Source organism: Orycteropus afer, unplaced genomic scaffold (assembly GCF_000298275.1).
Source record: "Orycteropus afer afer isolate SDZICR_OR568_19922 unplaced genomic scaffold, OryAfe1.0 scaffold00058, whole genome shotgun sequence".
Taxonomy (NCBI): Eukaryota; Metazoa; Chordata; class Mammalia; order Tubulidentata; family Orycteropodidae; genus Orycteropus; species Orycteropus afer.
The window spans coordinates 3,803,309-3,828,386 of NW_006921645.1; the positions used below are offsets into that span (position 1 = coordinate 3,803,309).

Here is a 25,078-nt window from a genome sequence, read left to right on the forward strand (position 1 = left end):
ACTATCTTTCTCTATTATCTGCCTGATAGAAGACAGATGTCCAGCCCAGGCCATGTTTTGCAGCAGATGTGGTAGCTGACAGCTTTGACCAGACAAGGAGCAGTCCTGCCCTATGTGGATTGGTCAGTTTTGTTGACACTGATTGACACACGAGAGCATCCTCCCCTCTGCCCACTCAGGGGCCAGCCATGTCCATGTACCCTGGTGTGCCCCCCCCCCACAGTGGCAGACCGCCGATGGGCACTGACTGCCCAGGAACTGAGTACACTGGAGTTGCTCTGGTATCCCCCACAGGCAGCAAGCTTGGCTCCATCTCAAGAGAGGATGACAGCATCCTTCCAAAGCCAAGAAACACAAGACAATGGGACTGTTAACTTCAAAGCCAGGGTGATATTAACCAAATATGGAAACAACCTTCCTTTCCAATAATAGAACTTTCCTACTTCAAAGTCAATCATTTCTCATCTTTTAACCTAAAACTCAGTTTCTTTGTTTTTAAATTAGAGAAAACAATCAGAGTGAGCATAGGTCCCTGAGTGGGCTAAAGGTTTGCAACTGACTATTAACCTAAAGGTTGGCAGTTCAAACTCACCCAGTGGAACCACACAAAAAAGTCCTGGTGACTTGGTTGTGTAAAGTTTACAGCCAAGAAAATCCCACAGAGCAGTTCTACTCTGTAACATGTGCGGTTATCCTGAGTCTGAATTGACTCAACAGCAATGATTTTTCTCTTCTTTTTTTTTTAAGTCAGAGTGGCTGTAAATGGACTTCTGACACTCATTCCAGGACGATGTTATTGGCAGCACCACTAGGCAAGGGGGCTTTCACAGTGAACCAATTATCAGAAGAGTCATAGGAATCATCAAGGAGAAGTATTTGCCATGGATACAAATAACCAGGATGAGGCTTCAGCAAACAATGGGACTGAAGGCTGAGCAGAGTCAGGAGAGCAGTGCTCTGGGCACAGAGAACAGCCCTGTGCAAATGCCGTGGTGGGAAGAGCTTGGCAGGTTTAACAAGGCCAGCAAGTGGGCAGCAGGTGCATGCAGTGGGGAGGAGGGTCTGGAGATGAAGGCAGGCCTGGGGAGATTCAGGCCATGTGCTGTGGGAGGAGCAAGGAGGGGAATGCAAGATTCCAGGTCAGACATGGAACCTCCCAGAGCAGCTTCCTTATCTGTTACATGGAAACAAGCAGGTAACAGAAGTAGAAATGCAAATACCTTGGAACCTGCAAGGTAGAGTTGTAGGTGTGTCAATGCAGGGCAAAGGTAGAGGCCTGTGATCACAAGCTGCTGCCTGATGATCTCAACACACGTGCTGTGCTCCCAGCCCAAGGGGCTGCACTCGAGCCTTAAAACAGAAATGGCCAGGCCAGGCAGTCACCATGCACACCCACCAAGTCACTCGCCAAAAACCTGTTCCTCAACAACCACAGTCTTTTTCTCCAGGCCACTGGGCCCCACCATGAGGAGCCAGGGCCTCAGTGCCCAGCCTTCTTGGCTTGCAAGTGCCAACATCTCCCCTTCTATATGTGTAGGGCCAAACATAACCCTCAGCCACCATTGCACAGCACTGCCAACAAACCAGCTCAGTCCTGCCCATAAGGCTCTGCCAACCCATTGCTCTAAAGCAGGCACCCAATCCTGCTACCACCCAAAGCACCCCAACCACACCCCAAATGCTGCCATGACCTCTAAGAGGCTAGCCATGCTTCCAGGGGAGAATCCATCACCCACGGCATCAAAAACCGAGGGGGAATGGACAGGAGCCATAGCACAAGTGGGGTCACAGTCTGGGTGACAGGAAAACCCTCGGCCTAACATTCAGAGGACTGGAGTTCCCGTTCTGATATTGCTCCTGACTGTGTGGTCCTGGCTCATTTCTAACAATGAAACAACTGGATTTGACCTCTAAGTCTCTTCTTGTTAAAGGCCCTATAATTCTAAAAATGTTCTGAATTGGGGGTTGCTGCAAAGAATCCTGGCAGAAATGTCCTTCCTCGATTCCTTCCCCTAAATAGCCAAGCAACCAGTTAATTCCATCAAGGACTCAGCTGAGAAAGCACCATCCTCCCAAAAGCAGAACCTGCTGGGAGGCAACTGTGCCACCTCAGAGACAGCTGGCTTGCTGCAAGCCTCATGAGTGTCTGGTGGACCTGGCAGTGCTGATAAAGGCCACTGTGTGCACCTCAGTGCTGGCATTTGCGTAACAACAACAGGAAATGGACAGGCTGCCTTTTATAGTTCAACGGTTGTTTAAACACACAAAGACTGCTTCAGAACAAAGTAAATTTGAAACGGTGATAACATTTTAAAGGAACTTCCCTGTATTTTACCTTATTTCATCCTTAAAATAGTTGGGCATGGACTTTGTTTTAATTTACAAAGGAAAAACTGAGGCTCTGAGAAGTTAAGCTACCTGCTTGGTGTCCTATCAGCTGGTAAATGGCAGAGCTGAGATTTGAACCCAGGACTTAACTTCTAACCATGCTCTGAGGTGATCACACATCCTAGAGGTTCCGACCTTTCCCAGCGGCTCTGACATCATGTTCTACGGGTTCCTGACCTTCAGCAAAGGGACCCAGGGGCCACCTCAAGGCAGGGTGCTACTGAGGCTAGGTGGGCAGAGAGCCAGTCTCTAGTCTTGTCTCAACCAAAGCAAGATAATTTTGGTTTGTTTTATACATTGAGGTTCTGTAGGAGATTGCGCTTGAGCCAAAGATTTTGCTACTAAATCAAAATAGTGGGAGCTCTGGTAGCATAGTGCCTAAGGCACTTGACTGCTAACCAGAAGGCTGGTAGTTCAAATCCACCAGCCACTCCTTGGAAGGAAGGTTGGGCAATCCTACTTCTGTAGTGATACTGCCTCGAAAACCCAAGGAGGGATCGCTATGAGTCAGGGCCGACTCGACGGCACATAACAACAACAACAACTGTTACAGCATTGTCCCTAGAGTCCATTCTTTCAGGCCATACTTTGTGTACTGATTTGAATGGGGCATTGCAACTGGTATAACCATGCCATCCGGCTGTGGTCCCCCAACAGCAGCTGTTGCTCTGGTCACTGGAAGACCACTAGGTGGCTGTCACTGTGCCCCTTGCATTCGTTTTCATCCCTGGCTGGCCAGGGCCAGGTGCTGGGGAGGTACAGGCATGAGCCCAGCCCAGTCAGCCCTGGCTCACAGCTCCAACAGAGATAAATGAGAACTGCCCTCAAGACTGCACACCAGGCAGGTCCTCCTGAAGGCAGACAGAAGAGGGAAACCCAAGGTGCAAGCAGGAGATGAGGGAAGCCCAGAAGTATGAGTATGAGTAGTATGAGCAGGAGATGGGGAAGCATGGAAGAAAAGGACAGGGCTTCCTGAACAAACCCTCTTTCTTAGGCATCCCCTGTGGGTGGGCAGAGCTGGGGGCACTTATTGACCTTTCACTCTCTGGGTTTATTTCCCTCCGCCATCCCCAAAACTTTAATCACATTTGGCCTCTGGAGCTTCTTAAACTTTAGCCTGCATCCCACACACCTGAATCAAACCAAACCCACTGCCAGAGTCAATCTTGACTCATAGCGATGCTACAGGACACAGCAGAACTGCGCCATAGGTTTCCAAGGCTTTGATTCTTTCTTCCACGGAGTGGCTGGTGGGTTCACACTGCCAAACTTCTGGTTAGTAGCCCAATGCTTTAACCAACGCACCGCAGGAAGAGCTAGTTGAAGCAGATTCCTGGGCCCCACCTAGTTTTAGCATGGGGCTTGAGAATTTGCATTTCTAACAAGCTCCAGGTTAACGCAGATTTTCCAAACATCTCTGCTGTGCTGGGGCAAGGAGGGAAAGTTGAGTGCTTAGGCTCTAGGCTCCTGCTAGCACATTAAAGAGGCTGAAGCCCATAAGAAAAAGGGGCTCTGGTGGACCAGTGGATAAGGCATTTGGCTGCTACCCAGAAGCAGCTGCTCTGCAGAAGGAAGATGGGGTGATCTACTTCTGTAGAGACTCAAAGCCTCAGAAACCCAATGGAGGAAGCTATGAGTTAGAACTGACTCGATGGCAGCGAGGTTTTTTTTTTTTTTGTTGTTGTTGTTGTTTTGTTTTAAGCCCACAAGAAAAAGCCCTATTAGTATAATGGTTAAGTGATAGAGAGCTAACTGAAAGTCAGTGCTTCAAACCCAAACCAGACATTCTGCAGGATAAAGAGGAGGTGGTCTGCTTGGATAAAGATTTACAGCCTTGGAAAATCTATGGCACAGTTCTACTCTGTCCTATAGGGTTAATATGAGTAGGGATCAATTCCATGGTAGCAGGTTTAGTTTTGGTTTGGAAGCCCATGAGAGACGACGATGACATTTAGCGAAAAACACTCAAGGAGAAGGAGCTCATGGGGCACCTCAGGAGGTAAGGCTGAGGGCAAGATATTCCCACAGGGCTCCTCTCACGGTTCCCCTCGGGCGGGCTGCATTTCTAAATCTTGGGTTAGCAGAAAGGCACAGAATCATCTCTGAGTGTTGATTTTACCCAAACATAGGGGATAAAATACTACTTTTATAATAAAACACATACAGTTATTTTATGGAAGATAAAGCAAAATTTATATGAACAATTACGATAAAACATGACATTCCAAAGAAACATCTGACTTCTCCACTTCAGACCATGGCACCAGACAGACACTGAGTGTTTACTCCCCCTTGTCTGCCCTTGGGGACCCTGAGTAAAGAGTCTGGGAAGCCCAGACTTACAGGAAGGCTCATTCTTATTCAAGAAAGAGCCTGTGTGTCCATGGCACACAGAGCTCTAAGCACGCAGGGAAGGGTGTCATAGACCCTGGCCTTGTATGTGGCAGGGTTTGGAAGGGCAGAGGGGCCCTCTGACAGAGAGAGGCATTCTGCCCCTAAGGAACCATTCACCTGAGTGGTACAACCAGAGCCCCCACCAAAAGCTCAGGGGACCTGACTCTGGGGTATCTATCTGGGGAAAAATGCTCAATAGAATAAAAGGTCTGTATATGAAAAAAGGAGCTCTGGTGGCACAGTGCCTAACGGATCTGACTGCTAACTAGAAGATTAGACGTTCAAATCCACCAGCCACTCTGTGGAAGGAAGACTAGGCAATCTACTTCCGTCAAGATTTACTACCTCAGAAACTCAAGGAGGATTGCTATAAATCGGAATTAACTCAATGGCAGTGTTGTGTTTTTTTTTTTCTTTTGAGTTTATATGAAAAAGTTTCTCATGATACTGGCTAGAATAGCAACACTATAGAAACACCACAATGTCCATAAGCAGAATCTTGCTTTGCCAATTATAGCACATCAGCCTGATGGAAAAGCACGGAATAAGAACGTAGATGTCTATTTATTGATTTGGAAAGACCTAATATAGAAACTGAAAAAAGGAAAATCAGGGACTGGCACATATAACACGATGCCATATTGGCAATAAAATACAACAGGTATAGCAAGGATTGTGAGGTTGGCACAGAACCGGGCACTGTTTTGTTCGGTTGTACACAGGGTCACTACGAGTTGGAGCTGACTCGATGGCACCTAACAACAACAATCCAAAAGTATCTATGTTCTTAGAAGAAGGACATTTTTTATTTTTTATAATCATCATCTATTATTTGAAACACAATTAAACATGTTTCTAGCAAGATAATTTCTAGCAGAAGACAGAACTATTATGGCAAAACTTCATTTTTTCTCAGAACCATGAAGTCTCTAAAATAGGAAGTTAAATACTAAAACTATGTGCAACATGGAAAAGCCATCAGGACAGAATATTAAGTGAAAAAGTAGGGTATGAAAAGGCATGTACACTATGTCTGCAATTATGTGTACCATCCTGGGGCAGGGGCAGAAGAAAAACCTAGCGAATAAGGGGAGCACAGTGTTGGGCTGGGCCTGGTGAGGGCTTTTTCTATCTTTAAGTGCTCTCTAATGATGTAGTAATGTCGTCTTTTCAGTAATCAAAACCATGTTTAAAAGACAAAGAAAAGCCAGGCGAGCTTGCTCTGGCTTTGTGCTGGTGACTCCTAAGCCGCTAAGCAGTCCCACAATAGAGCAACAGCACCCCGCTGTGGCCACAGCAAGGAGAAATAAAGTTCTGCTTGAGAAGGATATCATGCTTGGTAAAGTGGAGGGTCAACGTAAAAGAGGAAGACCCTCAATGAGATGGATTGACACAGTGGCTACAGCAATGGGCTCAGGTATAGCAAGGATTGTGAGGCTGGTGCAGGACCAGGCAGTGTTTCGTTCTGTTGTACATATGGTCACTGTGAGTCAGAGCTGACTCGACAGCACCTAACAACAACAACCCAGAAACAGTGGCTGCTCCAGAAAGGCCCAGAGCTAAGTCCAGTGCTGGGGGGAGAGGCAGGGTACAGAGCTGTGAAACCAGGGCTGCTGCGTATGCAGAGGAGCAGAGGGCAGGAGATGAAGAAATACACATGTAAAACATAAGCTGCTTGCAAAGAACAGAATGTTCCTCACCAAGGGGCAGTTGGGCTGGACAACAGGAAACCCAAAGCAAGAGAGTCAGCAGGCCTACCTGGGTGTCCCCAGAGAGGCTTCCAGACATGACTCTACCACACACAAGACTCTGAACAAGTCCCTGCTCAATGCTGTCCTTGATGTTCTCATCTGTGAAAGGGGCATCATCCTAGTCCCTTCCCACTCCTATTGCTGAAAGATCAGAATGCAGGCCAGCAGCACAGAGGTGGGGTCTAATCTTGGCTCTGCCATCTGTGGGCTGTAGGTCTGTGGAGGAGTTACTTGACCTCCCAAACCCTCAGTTTCCTCACACACAAAAATAAAGATGATGCCAATATCCACTGCCTACAGTACCATTTCCCAAGCTGGACCCATAATGGATTGTGAAGGCATTTAAAAATGAAATAGAAAAAAATATATCAGAGTACAACACACTTAGTAAGGCTTAGTAAGAGTCAAAGCTTTTGTTTCAGTTCACATTTCTCTCACCTGATTCAATGCCCACTAACAAATATATGAGTTCTGATGGTGCTACGGTAAGGCATTTGGTTGCTAATCAAAAGGTTAGCAGTTCAAACCCACCAGCTGCTCCACAGAAGAAATATGAAGCAGTCTGCTTCTGTAAAGATTTACAGCCTTGGAAACCCTATGGGAGTCACTATGAGTCAGAATTGACTTGATGGCAGTGGGTTTGGTTTTGGTTTGTATATACATACATATGTATGTATGTTATATGTATTTGTTTATGCACTTGAGTGTACTGGGTCATGATATAAAATATAATTTTCTGTGGGTCATAACAAAAAAGTTTAAAAAATACCATCTTAAAAGATAAAACGAGATAATGAAAGCAAAATGCTAACTTAGGTCCTAGCATTTAATAAGCTCTTGTGAGCAGTGTGAGCAGTGAATTACTTGGTATGGCTTTTCTAGCCATGGTCTTTGAAAGTTCCACCAGATTACTGGGTGGGACTATGCAAATAAGGTGTATGGAACTCTAATGTGAGAATTGGTTAGTTTTGCTTTGCTACTGGGCTTAAAATGAGCCCTCCTACGTAGAAGAGGGGATCTCACTGCCATCAAGAGAGAAGAGCTGGAGATGGAATGGAGGAGGTGAATGTAGTGTGTCTTTGGACCTGAGATCACTGTGCTGCACCTGTTTGGCAGAAAGATGGCCAACAGAGATGGCTGGCACAGGTGACCAAAAGGCACGAGACAGAGCAACGGGCTTCCCGGCCCAAGGAGTGAGAAAGCTGAGTCCCCCTGGGCATGAGGTTTGCTGGTGTAGTGGGGTGCACCTAGATGCCTGTACTGACAGAGCTAAAAGAGCTTTTTAACACTTGCCCTAGCGGGGCAGAGGCCAGATGAGAGGCCAAGGGTGAGAGGTATGCCTGAGGGCATAGCAGATGGTAGACTGTTCCAACTGAAAAATTATATCCTGAGAGAGTTCCTGAACCTGGGTTGTAGCCTGTTACTTCCCTAATTTTGTTGTTGTTGTTGTTATGTGCCGTCGAGTCGGCCCCGACTCATAGCGACCCCTCCTTGGGTTTCCGAGGCAGTATCACTACGGAAGTAGGAATACCCAACCTTCCTTCTGAGGAGTGGCTGGTGGGTTTGAACCGCCAGCCTTCTGGTTAGCAGTCAAGTGCTTTAGTCACTATGCTACCAGAGCTCCTTACTTCCCTAATAAACCCCATACTCATGAGTATGGTGACTTCTGCATGGCCACTGCAATGAATTGCCGAACACAGCAGAGAAGTAGTGAGTGGGAGGGACCATTAGTTCAGAATTGGTAAAGAAGCTAGAGGGTGGTGGCATGTCTGGCCTCATAGGAATAAGCCTTGGGTTGCTGATAGTGATTGTGTCTCTCCCTTGGGAAGTTAAGAGTTCAGACAATGCTGCCTCCATGTCGTTTTTGTAGCTCTCAAAAAATATTAACTGTTATTATTGATGGAGGTGACAGCATTGACTGATATTTTTATTATCACATTGGCCATTAGAAGAAAAACTGGATAGAGAGGACCCTAAGCCTTTGATGTTCCTCTGTACATGCTGTGCTGACTCTGTATGGGGTCCAGGAATAGGTCCCTGGAGAACAGAGCTGTGGGCAGTATGTGTCTGAGGGGAGCTGGGGAGCAGGAGTCCCTGGCCAGCTGACATTCCTTGATGATCTGCTACTGGAGTAAGAAAGAAATTCAAGGCAGTACTTGCTAACGTCAAAGAGCATTTTCCTATCCAAAAAAGGAACCGCTTTGCTGAGCATGTCCTTCAGCCACAGGCTGGCACAAACCACCACAGCCCATCTCAGTTTGGCACTACGTGTGGTTACTCAGAACAACAGAGAGCGTGAGTTCAAACAAAGCCTTATCCTTACCAAAATAAAGCCTGAAACAGGCCTGCAGGGTTAAGCAAGGCTGATAAAGCACGGCTATTACAAGCTTGTCCTGGCCTCTCCAGGGCAGGCTTTCTCCCCACATAACTCATCATCCGGCTGCCCCTCCCACAGGGCCAGTTACCCCATCCAAGACAAAGGCAGGTATGCTGAGCTGGGAGGGCCTGTATCTACACAAAGCACATGCCAAAGGTCTACAGACTCCTCCCACTGGCTCCTGCCCCTGTCCCTGCTGACTTCCTAGATGAGGTTTTGAGGTACCCTTAGGCCCTAATTGTGAATATGAATCCTCATCCCTCCATGCATGTCTCTCACAGACAGCTGGGCCTGCCCCACATCTCCACTCGCCAGTGTATGCACCAACTCTCTCCCACACGTTCCACCAGGACAGCAGGGCAATGCTTCCTGAAGCCTCAGGATTGTATCTTTCAAGTTGACTTCAGCTTAACGTACCCATTGCCTGATTCTTAACCAGCTCCAATTCCTTTCTGTAAAAAGTCCTGTAACAGAGGCTTCATTCACCTGTTGACTTAACATTTCAATAAATCTCTAAGGTATACTAATGACAGAATATCTCTGATCTAGGGTCTGATCCTATAGAGGCAGTGGGATAAAAGGAATGTGGCTTTAATCAAAGCTAACTGCTAATATTTACAAAGCATTGTCAGTATGCTTTATGTATGGTAACTCCTTTAGTCCTCACAAGAGCCCTAAGAAGCAGGTACTGTTGTTACTTATTTTCACTGAAGAAAGGTGAAGAAGAAAGCAACACATTGCAGGGACACAGACTAGTAAAGGGCAGAGCCAGGATTTCCACCTAGGCAGCCTGACTCCACAGAACATTATCTTAAAACTGTTTCAACCCCAGTTCCAGTGCTTACCAGCTGTCTAACCTCAGGGAGGTACTTGGCCCTCATAGACCACAGTTTCTTCAATCTGTAAAATGAAATAGCAGTAGTTCCTAGCAAAGTATCAATGAGATACAGTACTTGAGGAGCAGAATACCATGGCCAGCACACAGTACTCAAAACACATTAGTTCCCACCTTGCTTCTTGCAAATTTGGACCAAGAAGAAAAAGTAAGGGCCCTCGCAGTGGCTGAGTCTGTCTGTCTTTCCCTCAGGGAAGTTATCTCCTTCTAGGTGGGAGTGCCTGCCCACACATCTCACCCTGTGCCCACTGAAGGGGCCTTGGGGCAGATGTGTGGTTCTCATCTGGCCTGTGCCCCTCCTCCCAGCCTAGCACAGGGTTGATGACATAGTGGGGCCTCAGGATTGGCTGAAGACAGTCAGAGGGCCAGAGGGACCACTGAGACCATAGCTGGCCCACTTCTTCTCTGATCAATGTGTGTGCATGTTTGTGTGTGAAAGGACTCAGTCCACTGGCCAGGGTCCCCAGGGCTCACTCTACCTCCCTGCATTATATACACAGATGACACCTTGTGGGACCCATGATCCCTCCACCCATATGATTCACAGGAGTCCTACCCCTGCTTTATGGTAAGGATGCCCTAGGAGGCACAAATGGTTAAGCGCTTGGCTACTAATTGAAAGGCTAGAGGTTCGAGTCTACCCTGAGGTGCCTAGTAAGAACGTCCTGGTGATCTCCTTTGGAAAGATCACAGCCACTGAAAACACTATGAAGGACAGTTCTACTCTGACATACATACTTTTGGCCTCCAGATGTTGGAAACGACCCCATGACAACTGGTTTGATTTTAGTTTTGATTTTACAGATAGAGGAACAAGACTCTGAAAACCCAAGTCACACAGCTGTTAGGGAAGAGGTGGAAGGATCCAGGCCTCCCACTGCCGGCTGGTGGGTCCACGCAGCCAAGGCTGCTAAGCTGGCATGAGAGTCAGCTCTTACAGGCCTCTGCATAGAGCCAGAGGAGATGCCCTGTGACCCAGGAATGGGCAGGCAAAGACACAGGTGAAGTGGAGGGTGAGCAGAGATATTCCTCCTGAGTATACAGGCCAAGGACTGATGGCCCAGATGATGTGTGGCAGTGATCAGGGGGCACAGGGACTTTCTCCGATGCCCAGGACAGTGGGAGGACCCTCTCCAGAAAGCCTGGAACAAGGGAGGAGACCTACCGCATGATTCCCAGAGGGTCCAGTGCTACCTCCTCCTCCTCCTCCTCCTCCTCTTCCTTCTCCTCTTCCAAGGGCTTCCCGGCATCCTTGCCCTGCAGGCCCGGGATCGGCAGACCCTCTCCGGCCACTCCATCCTGCTGCCTGAAGAAATCGAAAGCATCCCCGTCGTCCCCTTCCTGGCTGTCTGCATCCAAGACAGAGACATCTCTGCTGGAGAGATCCACAGCCCCTGGGGACCTAGTGCCTAGGGAGGAAGAAAGAATAGAGGGGACTTGATGGGACGGAGATGTTCCTGTACAAAAGAGTATCTGGGGCTGAGTACAGCATCCTGGGATGAAGCTTGGTCACAGGCCAGGATAGCAGGTTGGGTGGGTGGAAGGTGACAACCATTGCCAGTGGAGCAGCCCCAGAGAGTTGATGGGCACCAGAGGAGCCAAGAGCAGAGTGGTTACACAAAGGAGTTTAGAGTAAGACAAAGGTTCCTGAACTATCAAGGCTTGGATCTGGTTTGTAAGGCAGGATGGCAAAAGCTACCTCCATAGGACTGATGGGGAACAAACCAGACCATGTAGAGGGTGATGCAAATAGAAGCAACACTTCCAGAAACAATATGCACGATGGATGGGCATGTCAAAGAGCTCTGCCAATCCAACCATGGAAGGGGATCTGCTCTGAGGGTCTGGGCAATTAGACTGTAGACCTGATGAGGCTGAAGAGTGAGTATATGGAAGATACCAGAAGTAACTGTGATTGCTCCATGACAAACTAGCTTAGATCAGCATTTTTCAAAGTGTGGCCCACAGGTGGCATCCACAATAAAGTTAGTACAGAAAGGGAGAGCAAACATAGACACTCAGGGCAGCCGTCAGACAACATCCACCCATGTGATACATCTACCAAAGCATCAGACCGTGACAGACTGAGAATGAAGAAGCCAGTGCTTGGGGGGAAAGTCTGAGAAGCATGAGATTAGAAGAGTTGCTCATCTACATCCAAATAGTTACTGAGTAATATACAGAGAAACCTGTGAGAGCCGGAACTGCACAAAACCGCCTTGTTTTTTCAGGTCTTGCTAGTTCTCTACCTTTGACATTGTGCAGTCTTACTACTTTGCTATCACTTGTTTTAGTGGAAAATATTTTAGTTTTCCTTCTCTAGTAGGATTCCTCCTTACACAGGCTCCAGCTTTCACAGGTTTTACTGAATCTCTGAAAGCATTCACTTTTTAAAACTCAGTCTTAGAAGTCCCTGGGTGGTGCGAAATAGTTAACATACTCGCTGCTAACTAAAAGGCTAAAGATCTGAGTCCACCCACAGGCCCCTCAGAAGAAAGGCCTGGCAATCTACTTCCAGAAAATCATAGGCTTAAAATAACCCAATGGAGGAAAGTTCTACTGCGACACACATGGGTCACCATGAGTCTTGGTTAATGGGACGACAAATGGTGGTGGTAAAACACAGCATCCGGTCTGTTCTAAGGGCTTTACACTGATTCGCTCATTTCTCACAACTCCTCCCATCAGGCAGGTACGTTTCCTCCATCTTACAGATGAGAAAACTAAAAAGAGAGGAGTCTGGGACACGGACTAAACAGGCTCACGGCCTTTCCTGTGGCAGGGAAGACTGAATGAACACAGGCTGCACCTCTGCCCAGAGTCACCTCCTACCCTCCTACCCTCCCTGAGGGGACACAGACCATCTGGGTTTGAGGTGTCCCTAGGGGCCAGGTCACCTGCCTGGCTGTGAGAGCTCACCTTTGTGTAGACATTGTATATGGGTGGAGGGAGGGAGGACGAAGAGGAAAGCAGGGAGAGAAGAGCTCTGAGGATGGGGCTGGCCACAAGGGGTGTAGGTGGGGTCGATGAAGAATACCCTCTGTGAGAGCCCCATCTCGCACCCAGGCAAGTTAGCTCCTCAAGCGCCCAAGTCTCCTCTGCCCACCACCCTAGCCCAAATATGTCAGTAAGTCCAGCCTGTCTCAGCAGCCTGGCCTGAGGCTTCTAGGCTGCAGAGGGCACCACAGACCTTCTCCCACTGAGCCAGGACAGCAAGGCCTGGTCTGTGCCAGGGGAGACCATGGGGACTTGGGACAAAGTGGTGGGTACCTAAGAATTCTAGCAGCTCTGGGCTGCTTGCCAACTCAGCATCCTTGGAGATAGAGCGCAGAATCTCATTGAACGTGGCTCTCCTTTCCTGGATGTCAGACTCCCCAACAAACAGGACTTTCCTGGGCAGCGGGGGGAGGCTGGTCGTGGAGTAACGACTGCTCAGTTTCTGGTAAAACTCCTCAATCTCGCTGTACTTTTTAGAGACCTGGAATGAGAGGGGCGGGTGATTTCCTAAGTGAAGAGTAAAAGGGAGAATGTTCCTCTCTCAACCAAGCAGAGGGCCCAAACCAAAACAAAACAAAAAAACAAACCCCCTGCTTTGAGTCAATTCTGACTCATGGTGACCCAATGGTTACACAGTAGCACTGCTCCATAGGGTTCCTTGGCTGCAATCCTTACAGGGAGTCCCAGGTAGCACAAATGGTGAAGTGCTTGGCTACTAACTGAAAAGTTGACGGCTCCACTCCATCCAGGGGCACCTCAGAAGAAATTACTGATGATCTATTTCTGAAAGATCATCCAACCAAAAACCAAATCCACTGCTATCAAGTTGACTGTGACTTAGCAACCCTATAGGACAGAATGGAACTGCCCTGACCCATAGGGTTTCCAAGGCTATAAATCTTTATGGAAGCAGACTGCCTCATCTTTCTCCCCAGGAGAGTATGGTAGGTTCAACCTGCCAACCTTTTAGTTAGCAGCTGAATGCTTTAGCCACTGTACCACGAGACCTCCTTCCTTAAAGATCATACAAAAAGAAAAAACTCACTGCCGTAGAGTTGGATCCAACTCACAGCAACCCTCCTGGGTTTCCAAGGCAGTATTATTATGGAAATAGATTGCCCAATCTTCCTTCTGAGGTGTGGCTGGTAGGTTTGAACCACCACCAGCCTTCTGGTTAGTAGTTAAATTCCTTAGGCACTACCCCACCAGAGCTCCTAGCCACTGATAATTCTATGGAGTGTGGTTCTACTCTGAAACATGGGGTTGCTGTGAGTCAGAACTACTCCATGGCAACTAGTTGGGTGTTTTTCTTAATCTTTATGGAAGCAGACTGCCAGGCCTTTCTTCTGCAGTGCTGCTGGGTGGGTTCAAACTGCCAAACTTTGGATTAGCAGCTGAGCAGAAACCATTTGCTCCATTCAGAGGCTCCAAGAGGGTCAGGCTACTTGGAAAGTCCTCCCCAAGGACCAGCCTGCCACAGGAAGGGCCAGGTGAAGGGGCAGGCTGGCCCTCCTTATCTTCCACCATCTCCCTCTCTCAGGTTCCATTCTCTTAGCCCTCCTAGTCAATGGAAGACTCAATTTTAAGAGTCTTAGTGGCCTAAAGGAAAGATGCAATAATGGTGAGATTCTAGGCACCATGACAGGACCTGGTAAAGACATTAGATGCAAGGACTCCTGCCTGGCCTGGCCTACAGGTGACCACTGCTGCTACCTCCATTCCAGACTTTCAGGGCATTAGCAGGGTGACTGCAGTCTAGCAGGCTATTAAGTCATCTTCCTGCAACAAAATGAATCACCTGTTCTTAGCACAAATCTCTTGCTTACTCACCCATGAACTAAGACAACCTCTGGATGGGCTCCTCTTACAAGTGCTTATAAGTGGTGAAGAGCTAGGTATTGCCAAAGTTGGTCTCTGCCCCGCAGTGAACCAGGACAATTAGGAAAGACTTCTGTACACTGGGACCACAGTGAAGCAGGACAGGGTTCCTGCGGGCTGTTAGAGGGTGATGCTGGGCCATTAGAAGGTGGTCCTGGGTGCTAGCCGACCTCACCTCCTCCTCTGCCTCCCCACCACACCCACAGCAGTGCAGGGTTCACTCATTCACTTATAAAGCTCTTCTTGAGCATATACTCTGTAGGGGGACAACCCCCTGACATGGTCTGTGCCTCCAAAGACTCCTGGTCTCATGGGGGAGACCAGAGAGGGTGAGTAGTCACAGTATGGAGGGCTCAGCATCAATGCTGAGGTCTGTGCAACCTAATGTGGGTGCTCAGAGTACAGTCATCTGCTTTACCTACATGGTCCACCACCAGCCCAACATCCACTCTTCTGAACTCCTCTGTGCTCTTCCCATGTGTTGGACCTGTCTCTCCAATTACTTGAGGCTACTAAGGGTAAGCACATGTATTATTCATGTTTATGCTCCTAGGACAGGGCCATGCCCTCAGCTACCACTGCAAATGCTGTTGAGTGGCTGACTGACTTCAGGGGATCTGATGCATTCAAATTCAGGGAACCTGGCACCTCCTATGCACAGGGTGTTTGAAGTCCGCATTACTGACTAACCAAGATGATCATCCAGAACCCCAGCCCATGAGGGTGCTAGATACTGGGAGGTGGTTCACAGGACAGTGCTTCAGAGCCCCCCAAAATGGAGAGTCACTGGGGAAAAACGCTGCTGCCTGAAGTTGTCAACACCAAGCACGAGAGCCTGGCTCCAGAGCTTTCCTGAGAACAGCCTTCAAGAAAAGAAAGTCAAGCGAATTCTTTCACAAAATTGAGTAACGCAGGGTACACTCTGAGGCAGACCTAAGGAACCAGAGGCTGTTGTTGTTGTTGTTATTTGCCGTCGAGTCGGCCCCGACTCATAGCGACTCCTCCTAGGGTTTCCGAGGCAGTATCACTATGGAAGTAGGATTGCCCAACCTTCCTTTTGAGGAGTGGCTGTAGGCAGAGCACAATTCAGAAAACCTGGTCCAGGCAAGCTGGTCACTGTGGGGGCTGGGCGCCCTCTGCTGGCCTGAGTGTCCCACTCAGGCCTGGCCTACCAACCCACTGGAACTGGTGTTCTGGGAGCCTCAGGTCTCCAGGGCACTGGCAATGTGAGGCGCCAAGGAGCTGTAAGTCTGGAGTCCCCACATGCACATCCCCCCATGCACAGCCCACATTTGTCAGTGTTCCAAAGAAAGTGTTTTCTCAGATAGATAACCTAAACTAGCAATGATGGGAGGTCAAGGGAAAGGCATTTGGAGCACAGAGCAGAGGGTGGGGACTAGCATTTATCTGGTCAACCTCCTGTGCATTAGCACTGGACAGAATGCTGAGCATACAGTGATGCTACCCTCCATCCTTCTAATTAAGCGTGTATGCCTCATCGCAAGCACATGTGCGGTGTCTGCAAATCCTCAAGCACATACTCATGTTCCTTCTGGGAGGCTGGTTTTATACCATGGTTAGCAATTAAACACAGTTTTATATTAAAATGCTTTTGTCTTTTAAAGGAGTAGAATGTCAAATGCTTATTAAGTTTTTTAGCTAACTCATAAAACTTCAAATAGGTTTCATCCTTGGGATATGTACTTTTGAGCTACACCCCAAGATTCCATACAGAGGACATGACAGTTCTCCTTGGCTCTTGCAGGTACTTCATAATGTTTGAGCAGCACCTGCACATACACACTGCACACATATTCCTGCACATACAGGGCACTGTATGATGTGTGAAGGTGTGAAAACTGGCCCCATTTATACCCTTGCACATAGTGCTGACCCTTTGCACAGGAAAAGAGTGGGCTGGCTGGGCAGTCCTCAAGGGCTCCCTGAATACTGTATCTCTGTCACACCCAGAGGCATCAATCCCAAATATATTTGTCTGCTGCTCTCATTCCTAAAAATGTGGGTGCATTAAGCTCCATCCTGGATTAAGTAATATTACCTGGCAACTAAAAACTACCCTGCAGAGCAAAGCCCCTTCTGGAGCAATGCAAACACAGAACCACCACCTGACAGACATGACACCTGGCTCTCAGAAGCAGCATGATGCTCAAATGAAAAACATTGCAGCTATTGATACTATTTTAGACATTTCTCATGACAGACTTGTGCCATAAATTCTTTCTGGAACTTGGTGTGTCTTTAACAGGTAATGAGAGCTATGTTACCCATTGTTCACGTTTATCCTGGCTGCCATAAAATCCAGAACCAACCTGTGTGCAAACCTGCAGCTATGACCTGGCACAACTGTTGCTCCCTCTTGACTGCATGACCCTTGCTTAGTTTATCTTTAGTCTACTAAACCTGTGGCCTCTCTTGGTCACAGGCTCTGGGCTTTTTCACAAGGACCCAAAGGGTAGACAAAAAGCAAATAAATGCATCTGTGATCACATCTCTTCTTGAAACTCTCTTCTCCCTTTGCTTCTGTGATTGCAGTCTCCCACCTCTCTTCCCTCCACCTCATCTGTAACGTCCTCTTCTTTGACTGTCACTGAGCTGTTGATGTTCCCCAGAATCCCCTCCTCAGCCCTTTGTTCTGCCCTCCATCTGTGTTTTCTGGGCTACTCCACCCAGGTTGTTGTTGTTTGTTGTTATGTGCCGTCAAGTCAGACCCAACTCACAGTTCGACCCTTCCTTGGGTTTCCAAGGCAGTATCACTACGGAAGTAGATTGCCAACCTTCCAAATCTGCCTTTTAGGCCCAATTCCTCTCCCAAGCTCATGTATCCTTTCACTGGGGAGACACATCACACTCAATGCATTCCCCTTCAATCTGCCCTCCACCAGTGCTCTTTATTTCAGTTGGAGATAAGTCAGCAAAATATGTGGATATTATTAGCAGCTGTCAAGTTGGCCACCAACTCGTGGTGAATCCATGTATAATGGAATTGTACCAGTGTGACCCCCAGAATTCTCTCACTGGCCAATATTTTGAAAGCAGATGCTTGAACAATATCTCTCAGAAAGATCAGCACAAGGCTGGTGCCAATGAGGCGGAGGTTAAAGATGACCCAAATGTCCAAACTTCTGTGCCACTCCATCATTGCAGACATCAACTCCTCTTCCTCCCAGTAATTTCCCCCATCTTAGGGTTCTGTATCTCCCTGTAATGCCTCACAGAATTCACAGACACCCAAGGGTTTGTCTCACGTAGTAGTGGTGGAGGCTGGCAGGCTGGCGAGTCCCAGGTCCATGAGTGGGTCTGGAGGAGTCTCCCAATTCTCAGGGTTTGATGAACTTTGATCACATCAGAAGATGGCTGCTGTCCCAAATCCAGGGGTGAGATGAGGATGAGCCAAAACACAGAACCGGAGCAAGAGGAGGGTGAACCTTCCCAGGAGATTCGCAGGAAGCTAAGGGTGGTGATTTGAATTATACCCCCCACCAAGGCAGGATTCAAGATACATTCCACCTGTGTTGCTCCAACAGCAATAACCTCAGTGGATGGCTTTAACAATCAGCAGCTCAAGGCAAATCCCACCACAGAGCCGATTGCCAGTCATTACAAGGAACGACTGCTACCAGCTGCCCAGCCAAGTTGACACTCGACCTTAACTACCACACCACCCCAAACAGTCATTGATAATAGGATTTACAATACATCACAGAATGGAGGGCAATGGCTAGAAGGGCCACATCAAGCAATTCGCCACAGTAGATCACCAAGACTTTCTTCCTAGTCCATCTTAGTCTAGAATTTCCACTAAAACCTGTCTGACATCATAGCAACACATAAGCCCCCACTGACAGATGGGTGGTTGTAGTACAGGGAATTACTTAATAGGGCTCTTCTAGCCATAGTCCTTATGACTCTCATTGCCGTCAAGTCAGATGGGACTCATAGCAACCCCTCCTTGGGTTTCCGAGGCAGTATCACTATGGAAGTATAGATTTCTCAACTTCCTTCCAAGGAGTGGCTGGTGGATTTGAACCACCAGCCTTCTGGTTAGCAGTCAGATGCCTTAGGCACTACGCTACCAGAGCACCAGAGCTCCTTATAACTCCCACCAAATGACTGGGTGAGACTATACAAATAAGGTATATGGAACTCTAACAAAGGGATTGGTCATTTTTTCCATATTGCTAGGCTTAAAAGATAACCAATCCCAGAGCAGAAGGGGAACCTCATGACCACGAACAAGAAAAGGCAGGAGTAGATCACATTCTTTGGATCCAGGCTGATAGCCTCTAGACTGAGACACAGAGAGCTGTAACGCCAGAGACTGACAGTGCTGTGGGCTTCCTGGCCCATGGAGTGAGAGAGCTGAGCATCTTCCGGCAGAGGGCTGGCTGGCAGAGTAGGGTCACTCTGGGCACTTGTCAGAGGAGCCAGACTTGCCCACCCATGGAGCAAGAGAACTGAGAGCCTCTGGGCCAAGACTTACTGGCCGAGTGGGGTGCCTTCAGGCACTTACTGGCGGAGCTAAAAGAGCTTTGTAACACTTGTGCAAGCAGGGCCCAGAGGCAAAGGGCAAGAAGACGCTGTCCTGATTAACAAGTGGATCCTGAGTTGTTCCTGATTCTAAACTGTACAACCTGTTACTTTCTTAATGAAGCCTATAATCGTGATTATTGTCTGTGAGTTCTGTGTGGCCACTGCAATGAATTATTGAATCCAGCAGAGAAACAGAGAATGCTGTGAGAGGGATGGCCTTGTTTCATACTTGGTACAAAGGTTGGAGGGTGGTAGCATGTCTGACCTTTGTCTCATAGGAATCAGCCTTGGGCTATTGATCTTGACTCTCCCTCCCGCTTGTGAAGTTAGAGGTCAGACACCACCACTACAGCATTTTCACAGTGGTGGCTGGGTGTGAGGTGCATTGGCAGGGGCTCAAACTCTCAAACTCTCCCACCAGCCCAGCCTATGAAAGGTAAACATGACCATGTCACTCTCCTACTTATGACTCCTCCTCAGCTGCAAGTCAGGCTCCCTGCTCAGCTCTCCATGACCTGGATCCTGCCCATCATCCACCCTCATCTTCTCCCTCGCATCCTAGGATGATACTCAACTGTTCACAGCTCCCCACACAACCATTGCTTCAGGCCCCTGAGGCTTTGCTTAGGCTGTGCCCTCTGCCTAGAACACTCTCCTCCCCCTTCTTCTGCTTAGTTCCCATTTGCTCTCTATTTTAAAACAATGTCTTAGTGTGTTTTTGGTGAAAGTTTACACAGCAAATTAGGTTCCCATTTGACAATTGGTACACAAATTTTTCAGCAACATTAGCTACATGTTTTGCAACGTGTCAACATTCTCTTTAAATGTGTCCGATTGTTCTGTTTCCAGTACTCTAGTTTCCCTGTCTCCTTATCTTCTCATCTTTGCTTTAGAGTCATTGTTGACCTATTGGTCTCATTATCCTTTATTTTGTGTGCCAATCTGTTAATTCACTCAAAGGTGACCTCAGGGGAGAGTTTCAGTTCAAGGTTTAAAGAGGATCTCAGGGTGACAGTCTCAGGGAGTCCTCTGAAAGTTCCCGCTTGTCCAGTAAGTCTGAACTTTTTAAAAATCTGAGTTCTATTCCATGTTTTTCTCCAGTTCTATCAGGGTCCATCTATTGTGACCCTGATCAGAATGGTTAGTAGTGGTACCTGGGCACCATCTAGTTCTTTTAGACTCAGGGTAGATGGTTTGTGTAGCCCATCTGCTCTTTAAGCTATAGCTCACCTTTCTTCCCAGAAGTCTCCTGGAACCTCTTTCCCCAGGGTGACTGAGGTGCCCCTTTCCTATGTGTCCATAGCCCTCCACCCCACTGTGTGCTCCTGTCACCATCTGTGTCTACCTTTACAAGTCTGTCTCCCCATGGACTATAAGCATCTGTGCTTGATTCAGTCACAGACCTTTAGTGAGTGCCCGCTCACTGCTTCTACTGGCACCCTGGTGGGTGGATGTGTCTCAGTGGATCCCCAGAGACCCCCTCCCCAGATCCTGGCCAGAGTCCCTAGCTCACCAAGAACTGCACGACGTCCTCAGGCCTGTGCTTGGCTGACTTGAATGCAGCCAACCGGGTTACCACCAGGATCTGGTACTCCACATGGCCTGACATCATCTTGCCCCGCACCTCCTGGTGCTGGGGCACACTCAGGTCCAGGCCTGTATGGGCATTCTGAATTTGCCTGCCAAAGGGAAAAGAAAGCAAAGGAAGTTCAGGTTCAAACCAACAGGTTTCTCAATGGAGCTGCAGGCAGGGCCTGGGTCCGGCCCAGCAGGCCTGGATAAGAGGCTGCTCTGATGGTAGTCCTCAGTGGTTCTCATTCCAGAGCATTAAAAAGAAATGAGGAATGAGTTAGGCTCATTATGGAAAAGAAGCACAGGTAGAAACTGTGGGTGGAAGTAAAAGGGTGGGAGGGGGGGGTTCTTAGCAGTGGAACTGTTGAGTGTAAAGCACACAGAGGGCTGCACCTCCTACGGGTGCAGCTTGCTTCTCCAGCGCTTCATCTCTGACAGTTCTTTGGCTGCATCAGGACTTATAACCAGGTCTACCACTTGTCCACCATCCCACCCATCACACCAGGCCTCAACCAGCTTAGATTCCACATCCCATTGCTAGGATGACTATGTAAGACCTCAGCATTCCTGACTTCTTCTTGAGTGCAGGACTAGTCTGGGAAAAGCCCAAGACTCCAGTTCTCGGCCTTCTTTGCACCTGTGGCCAAGCACATGAACACAACTGGAGATCAACACACCCCATGATGCCTGGTGGTCCTACTTTAAGTTCATGACCACAAACTTCCAGCTGGTAGCACAAGCCTGGGAGCCACACTACATTGCCCTAGACTAAACAAAACCCACTGCCCTCAAGTAGATTCCAACTCACAGTGACCCCCATTAGGTTTCCAAGGCAGTAAATCTGTATGGAAGTAGACTGCCCAGTCTTGCTTCCATGGAGTGGCTGGTGGGTTTGACCTACCAATTTCCTGGTTAGCAGTCAGATGTCTTAGGCACTATGCTACAAGAGCTACTTAGAGAGGCAAACGCAAGGTACTAAATCAGAAGCCCAGGGGGTGGGCCTAGCAAGGTATTTAGCAAACCCTCCAGAAGGTTCTGATGCACCTGGGCCTAATCCACTCACTCTCTCACTCTCCTAGATCCCAAGGAAAACTTCTGCAGTAAAGGCTCAGAGGGTCTCTGTTACAACTACTCTACTCTGCTGTCAACAGGGCTTTGAACTGGTTCACACTGTTGAGAATTTGCATTTCCACCCCAGATACACAGTATCAGAATCTACATTTTAACCAGATCCCCAGGTAATTCTTACGTATACATCACCTAGGGACCTGCACGAATCACCTGTGGATTTCATTAAACTGTAGATTCTGATTCAGTACATCTAGGGTGGAAATGGAAATTATCAGTAGGGGATCGAATTGGAATGAACAGTTCAAGGCCTAGGCTATTGAAGCTGAAATCAGCAAATAGAGTGTGTTCTCATAAAACTTTATTTACTAAACATGGTGCAGGATAAATTTTCCTGCCCTTGCCCTAAACCAACTTCTCAAACAGGAACGTGCATACAAGTCCCCTGTGGATCTTATTTATTCAGATTCACTGAGTCTGGAGAGTCCACATCTCTAAGATGCTCCCAGGTGGTACTGATGCTGCTCCATGGTGCTCCAGGGGACCACTTGCTGAGCAGCAAGCCATGGAGTCAATTTTGCACCATCACCTCTCTCAAAAAAAACTCACTGCCGTCGAGTAGATTTGACTCAAAGTGACCCCTCCTTGGGTTTCCAAGGTGGTATGTCTACAGAAGTAGATTGCCCAATCTTCCTTCAGAGGAGTGGCTGGTGGGTTTGAACCACTAGCCTTCTGGTTAAGAGTCAAATGCCTTAGGCACCATGCCACCCCCAAATCTGCTTTCCCCTTCTCACCCTCAGCTCATGGTGCTGCTTCCTATTCACTGAGAAAATGTCAAAAGAACTTGCAAGGGCTTCATATCACACCCACCATCTGCCTGAATCTGCTCCCTGGATACCACCTCTCCTCCTGTTACCCAGACGGCTCCTGTTTAAGGCCAACCCTTCACTGAGGTAGAGATATCAATCCCTTTCACCAACTTGAGGACACTGCATTTATAATTACTCCCTTTTCTCTTCTGCATCATCAATCCCCTTTCTCCTTATTGGATCATTCTTAGTATCATCCAATCATGCTCTTATTTCTTTTAACACTGACCTCTGACCTGACATCTCCTTACTGCTGCTCCTTTTCTCTCTTCTTCTTTACAGCAAAACTCCTCAAAAGAGTTGCCAATATGCACTGTCTCCAGTTCTCTCTCTGATTTGATCTTAAGCTTATTTTACCTGACTTAGCAACAACACTTGACACAGTCACATTCTATTCCTGGAAGCACTGTCTTTACTGTCATCCAGGACATCCCACTCTTTCTTGGTTTTTCTCTCCCTCTCTCCCCATCGCTCAGCTTCTCTGATTTTCCCTTCTAGTTCTGCCCAGAGCTCCATCCTTAGCCCTTTCCTCTGGCTGGACCCTCTCCCCAGGTGTTCTCACCCAGCTTCAAGGCTTTAAATCCCATCTCTGGGCTAATGACTCCCAAGTTCAGATCTCTAGTTCAAACCTCCCCTCAATGCCAGGCTCATTCTTCCAGCTGCCAACCTGACATCTCCACGTGAGCACCAACAAGCTTCTTAAAATCAACTTGTCTACACAAATCTTGACACCCAACTTTACCCGAAACCTGGCTCCTGTCATAATCTCCCTATCTCAGTAAACTGCAACTTGGCTCTTTCAGTAACAGGACAAAATCTTGTGGTCAGTCTTGACTCCTCTTTCTTTTTCTCGCATCACATATGTAATCCCAGTAAACCCTGAAAGTTCTATCTTCAAAATATATCCAGAACAACTTAACAACAAAAAGATAAATAAGCCAACATAAGATGTGCAAATGACATGAATAGACATTTTACCAAAGAGAATATTCAAAGGCCATCAAATATATGAAAAGGGGCGCAGTGTTACTATTCATCAGAGAGATGCAAATCAAAACCACAATGAGATACCACTTTACTTCCACTAGGATGGCTAAGATTTTTTAAAAAGAACAGAAAATAACAAATGTTGGCAAGGATGTGGGGAAATTAGAACCCTTATCCATTGCTGGTGGGAATGCAAAATGGTATGGCTGTGTGAAAAACAACATGGCAGTACTCAGAAAATTAAAATTAGAACTACCATATGACCCAGCAATTCCACTCCCAGGTATAAACTCCAAAGACATGGAAGGAAAGACTCAAAAAGAATCTTGTATACCAATGTTCATTGTAGCACTATTCAAGATATCCCCAAGTTGGAAACAATCTAACTGTCCATCAACAGATGAATGGATAAACAAAATGTAGTACATACAGTGAAACAGTACTTAGCCAGCAGAAGAAATGAAGTCTTGATACATGCTACAGTATGGATGGAAATTGAAGTCATTATAGTGGGTGAAATAAACTGCCAATCACAAAAGGACAAATGCTGTATGATCTTACTTATATAAAAAGACAGGGAAAGACAAATGTATAGAGACTAAAGTTTATTAGTAGTAACCAGGGGTAAGAGAGAAGGGGAAAAAGGGGGCTAGCAGTGATGGAAAAATAGCATTGATTAAGGGTAGCATTGTACAGTTGATCATTGTAATTGCTGTCAATAAGTTGTACCCCTGTAAAAAGTTGAATTGGCAACAGTTGTCTGAAAGAGATGTTAACAACAGTGACAAAAAAAATAGCTGCTAAGGCTGCTTATATATAACCTGATGGGATTTGGTTTCTTGGTTTGGAGGTTTAGGGTCATGGTTTCATGGGATATCCTAATTAAATGGCCTAATAACATGTTTAGTGCTTCTGTTCTACCTCCTACTTCTTGTATAGTGCCTGGGGTCTTAAAAGCTTCCAAGTGGACACCTCAAAAAACTAAACTCACTGCTATCAAGTTGGATCCGACACACAGCGACCCCTCCTTGGGTTTCTGAGGTGGTATCACTATGGAAGTAGATTGTCCCATCTTCCTGCCGAGGAATGGGTGGTGGACTTGAACTGCCAGCCTTCTGGTTAGCAGTCAAATGCCTTAGGCACTATGCTACCAGAGCTCCTTAGTGGACATCTAAGATACAACAATTGGTCTCCATTCACCTGAAGCAACAGAGAAAGGAGAGTTAGGAATGTTGTTGTTGTTGTTAAGTGCCGTTGAGTCGTTTCCGACTCATAGCGACCCCATGCACAGCAGAACGAAACACTGCCCGATCCCGCGCCAGCCCCACAATCCCTGTTATACTTGAGCCCA

General features: G+C 47.5%; 1 protein-coding gene across 1 annotated transcript in view; it reads right to left on the bottom strand.

The window, feature by feature from the left end:
• Positions 1–25,078, bottom strand: part of HS1BP3 (HCLS1 binding protein 3) — a 47,550-nt gene that overhangs the window by 16,350 nt on the left and 6,122 nt on the right. Inside the window, exons 2-4 of the mRNA XM_007939288.1 lie at positions 20,745–20,910; positions 13,076–13,283; positions 10,971–11,214 (exon numbers count right to left, since the gene is read on the bottom strand). Of these exons, the coding sequence (XP_007937479.1) occupies positions 10,971–11,214; positions 13,076–13,283; positions 20,745–20,910 (618 nt within the window). The remainder of the gene's footprint in view (positions 1–10,970; positions 11,215–13,075; positions 13,284–20,744; positions 20,911–25,078) is intronic.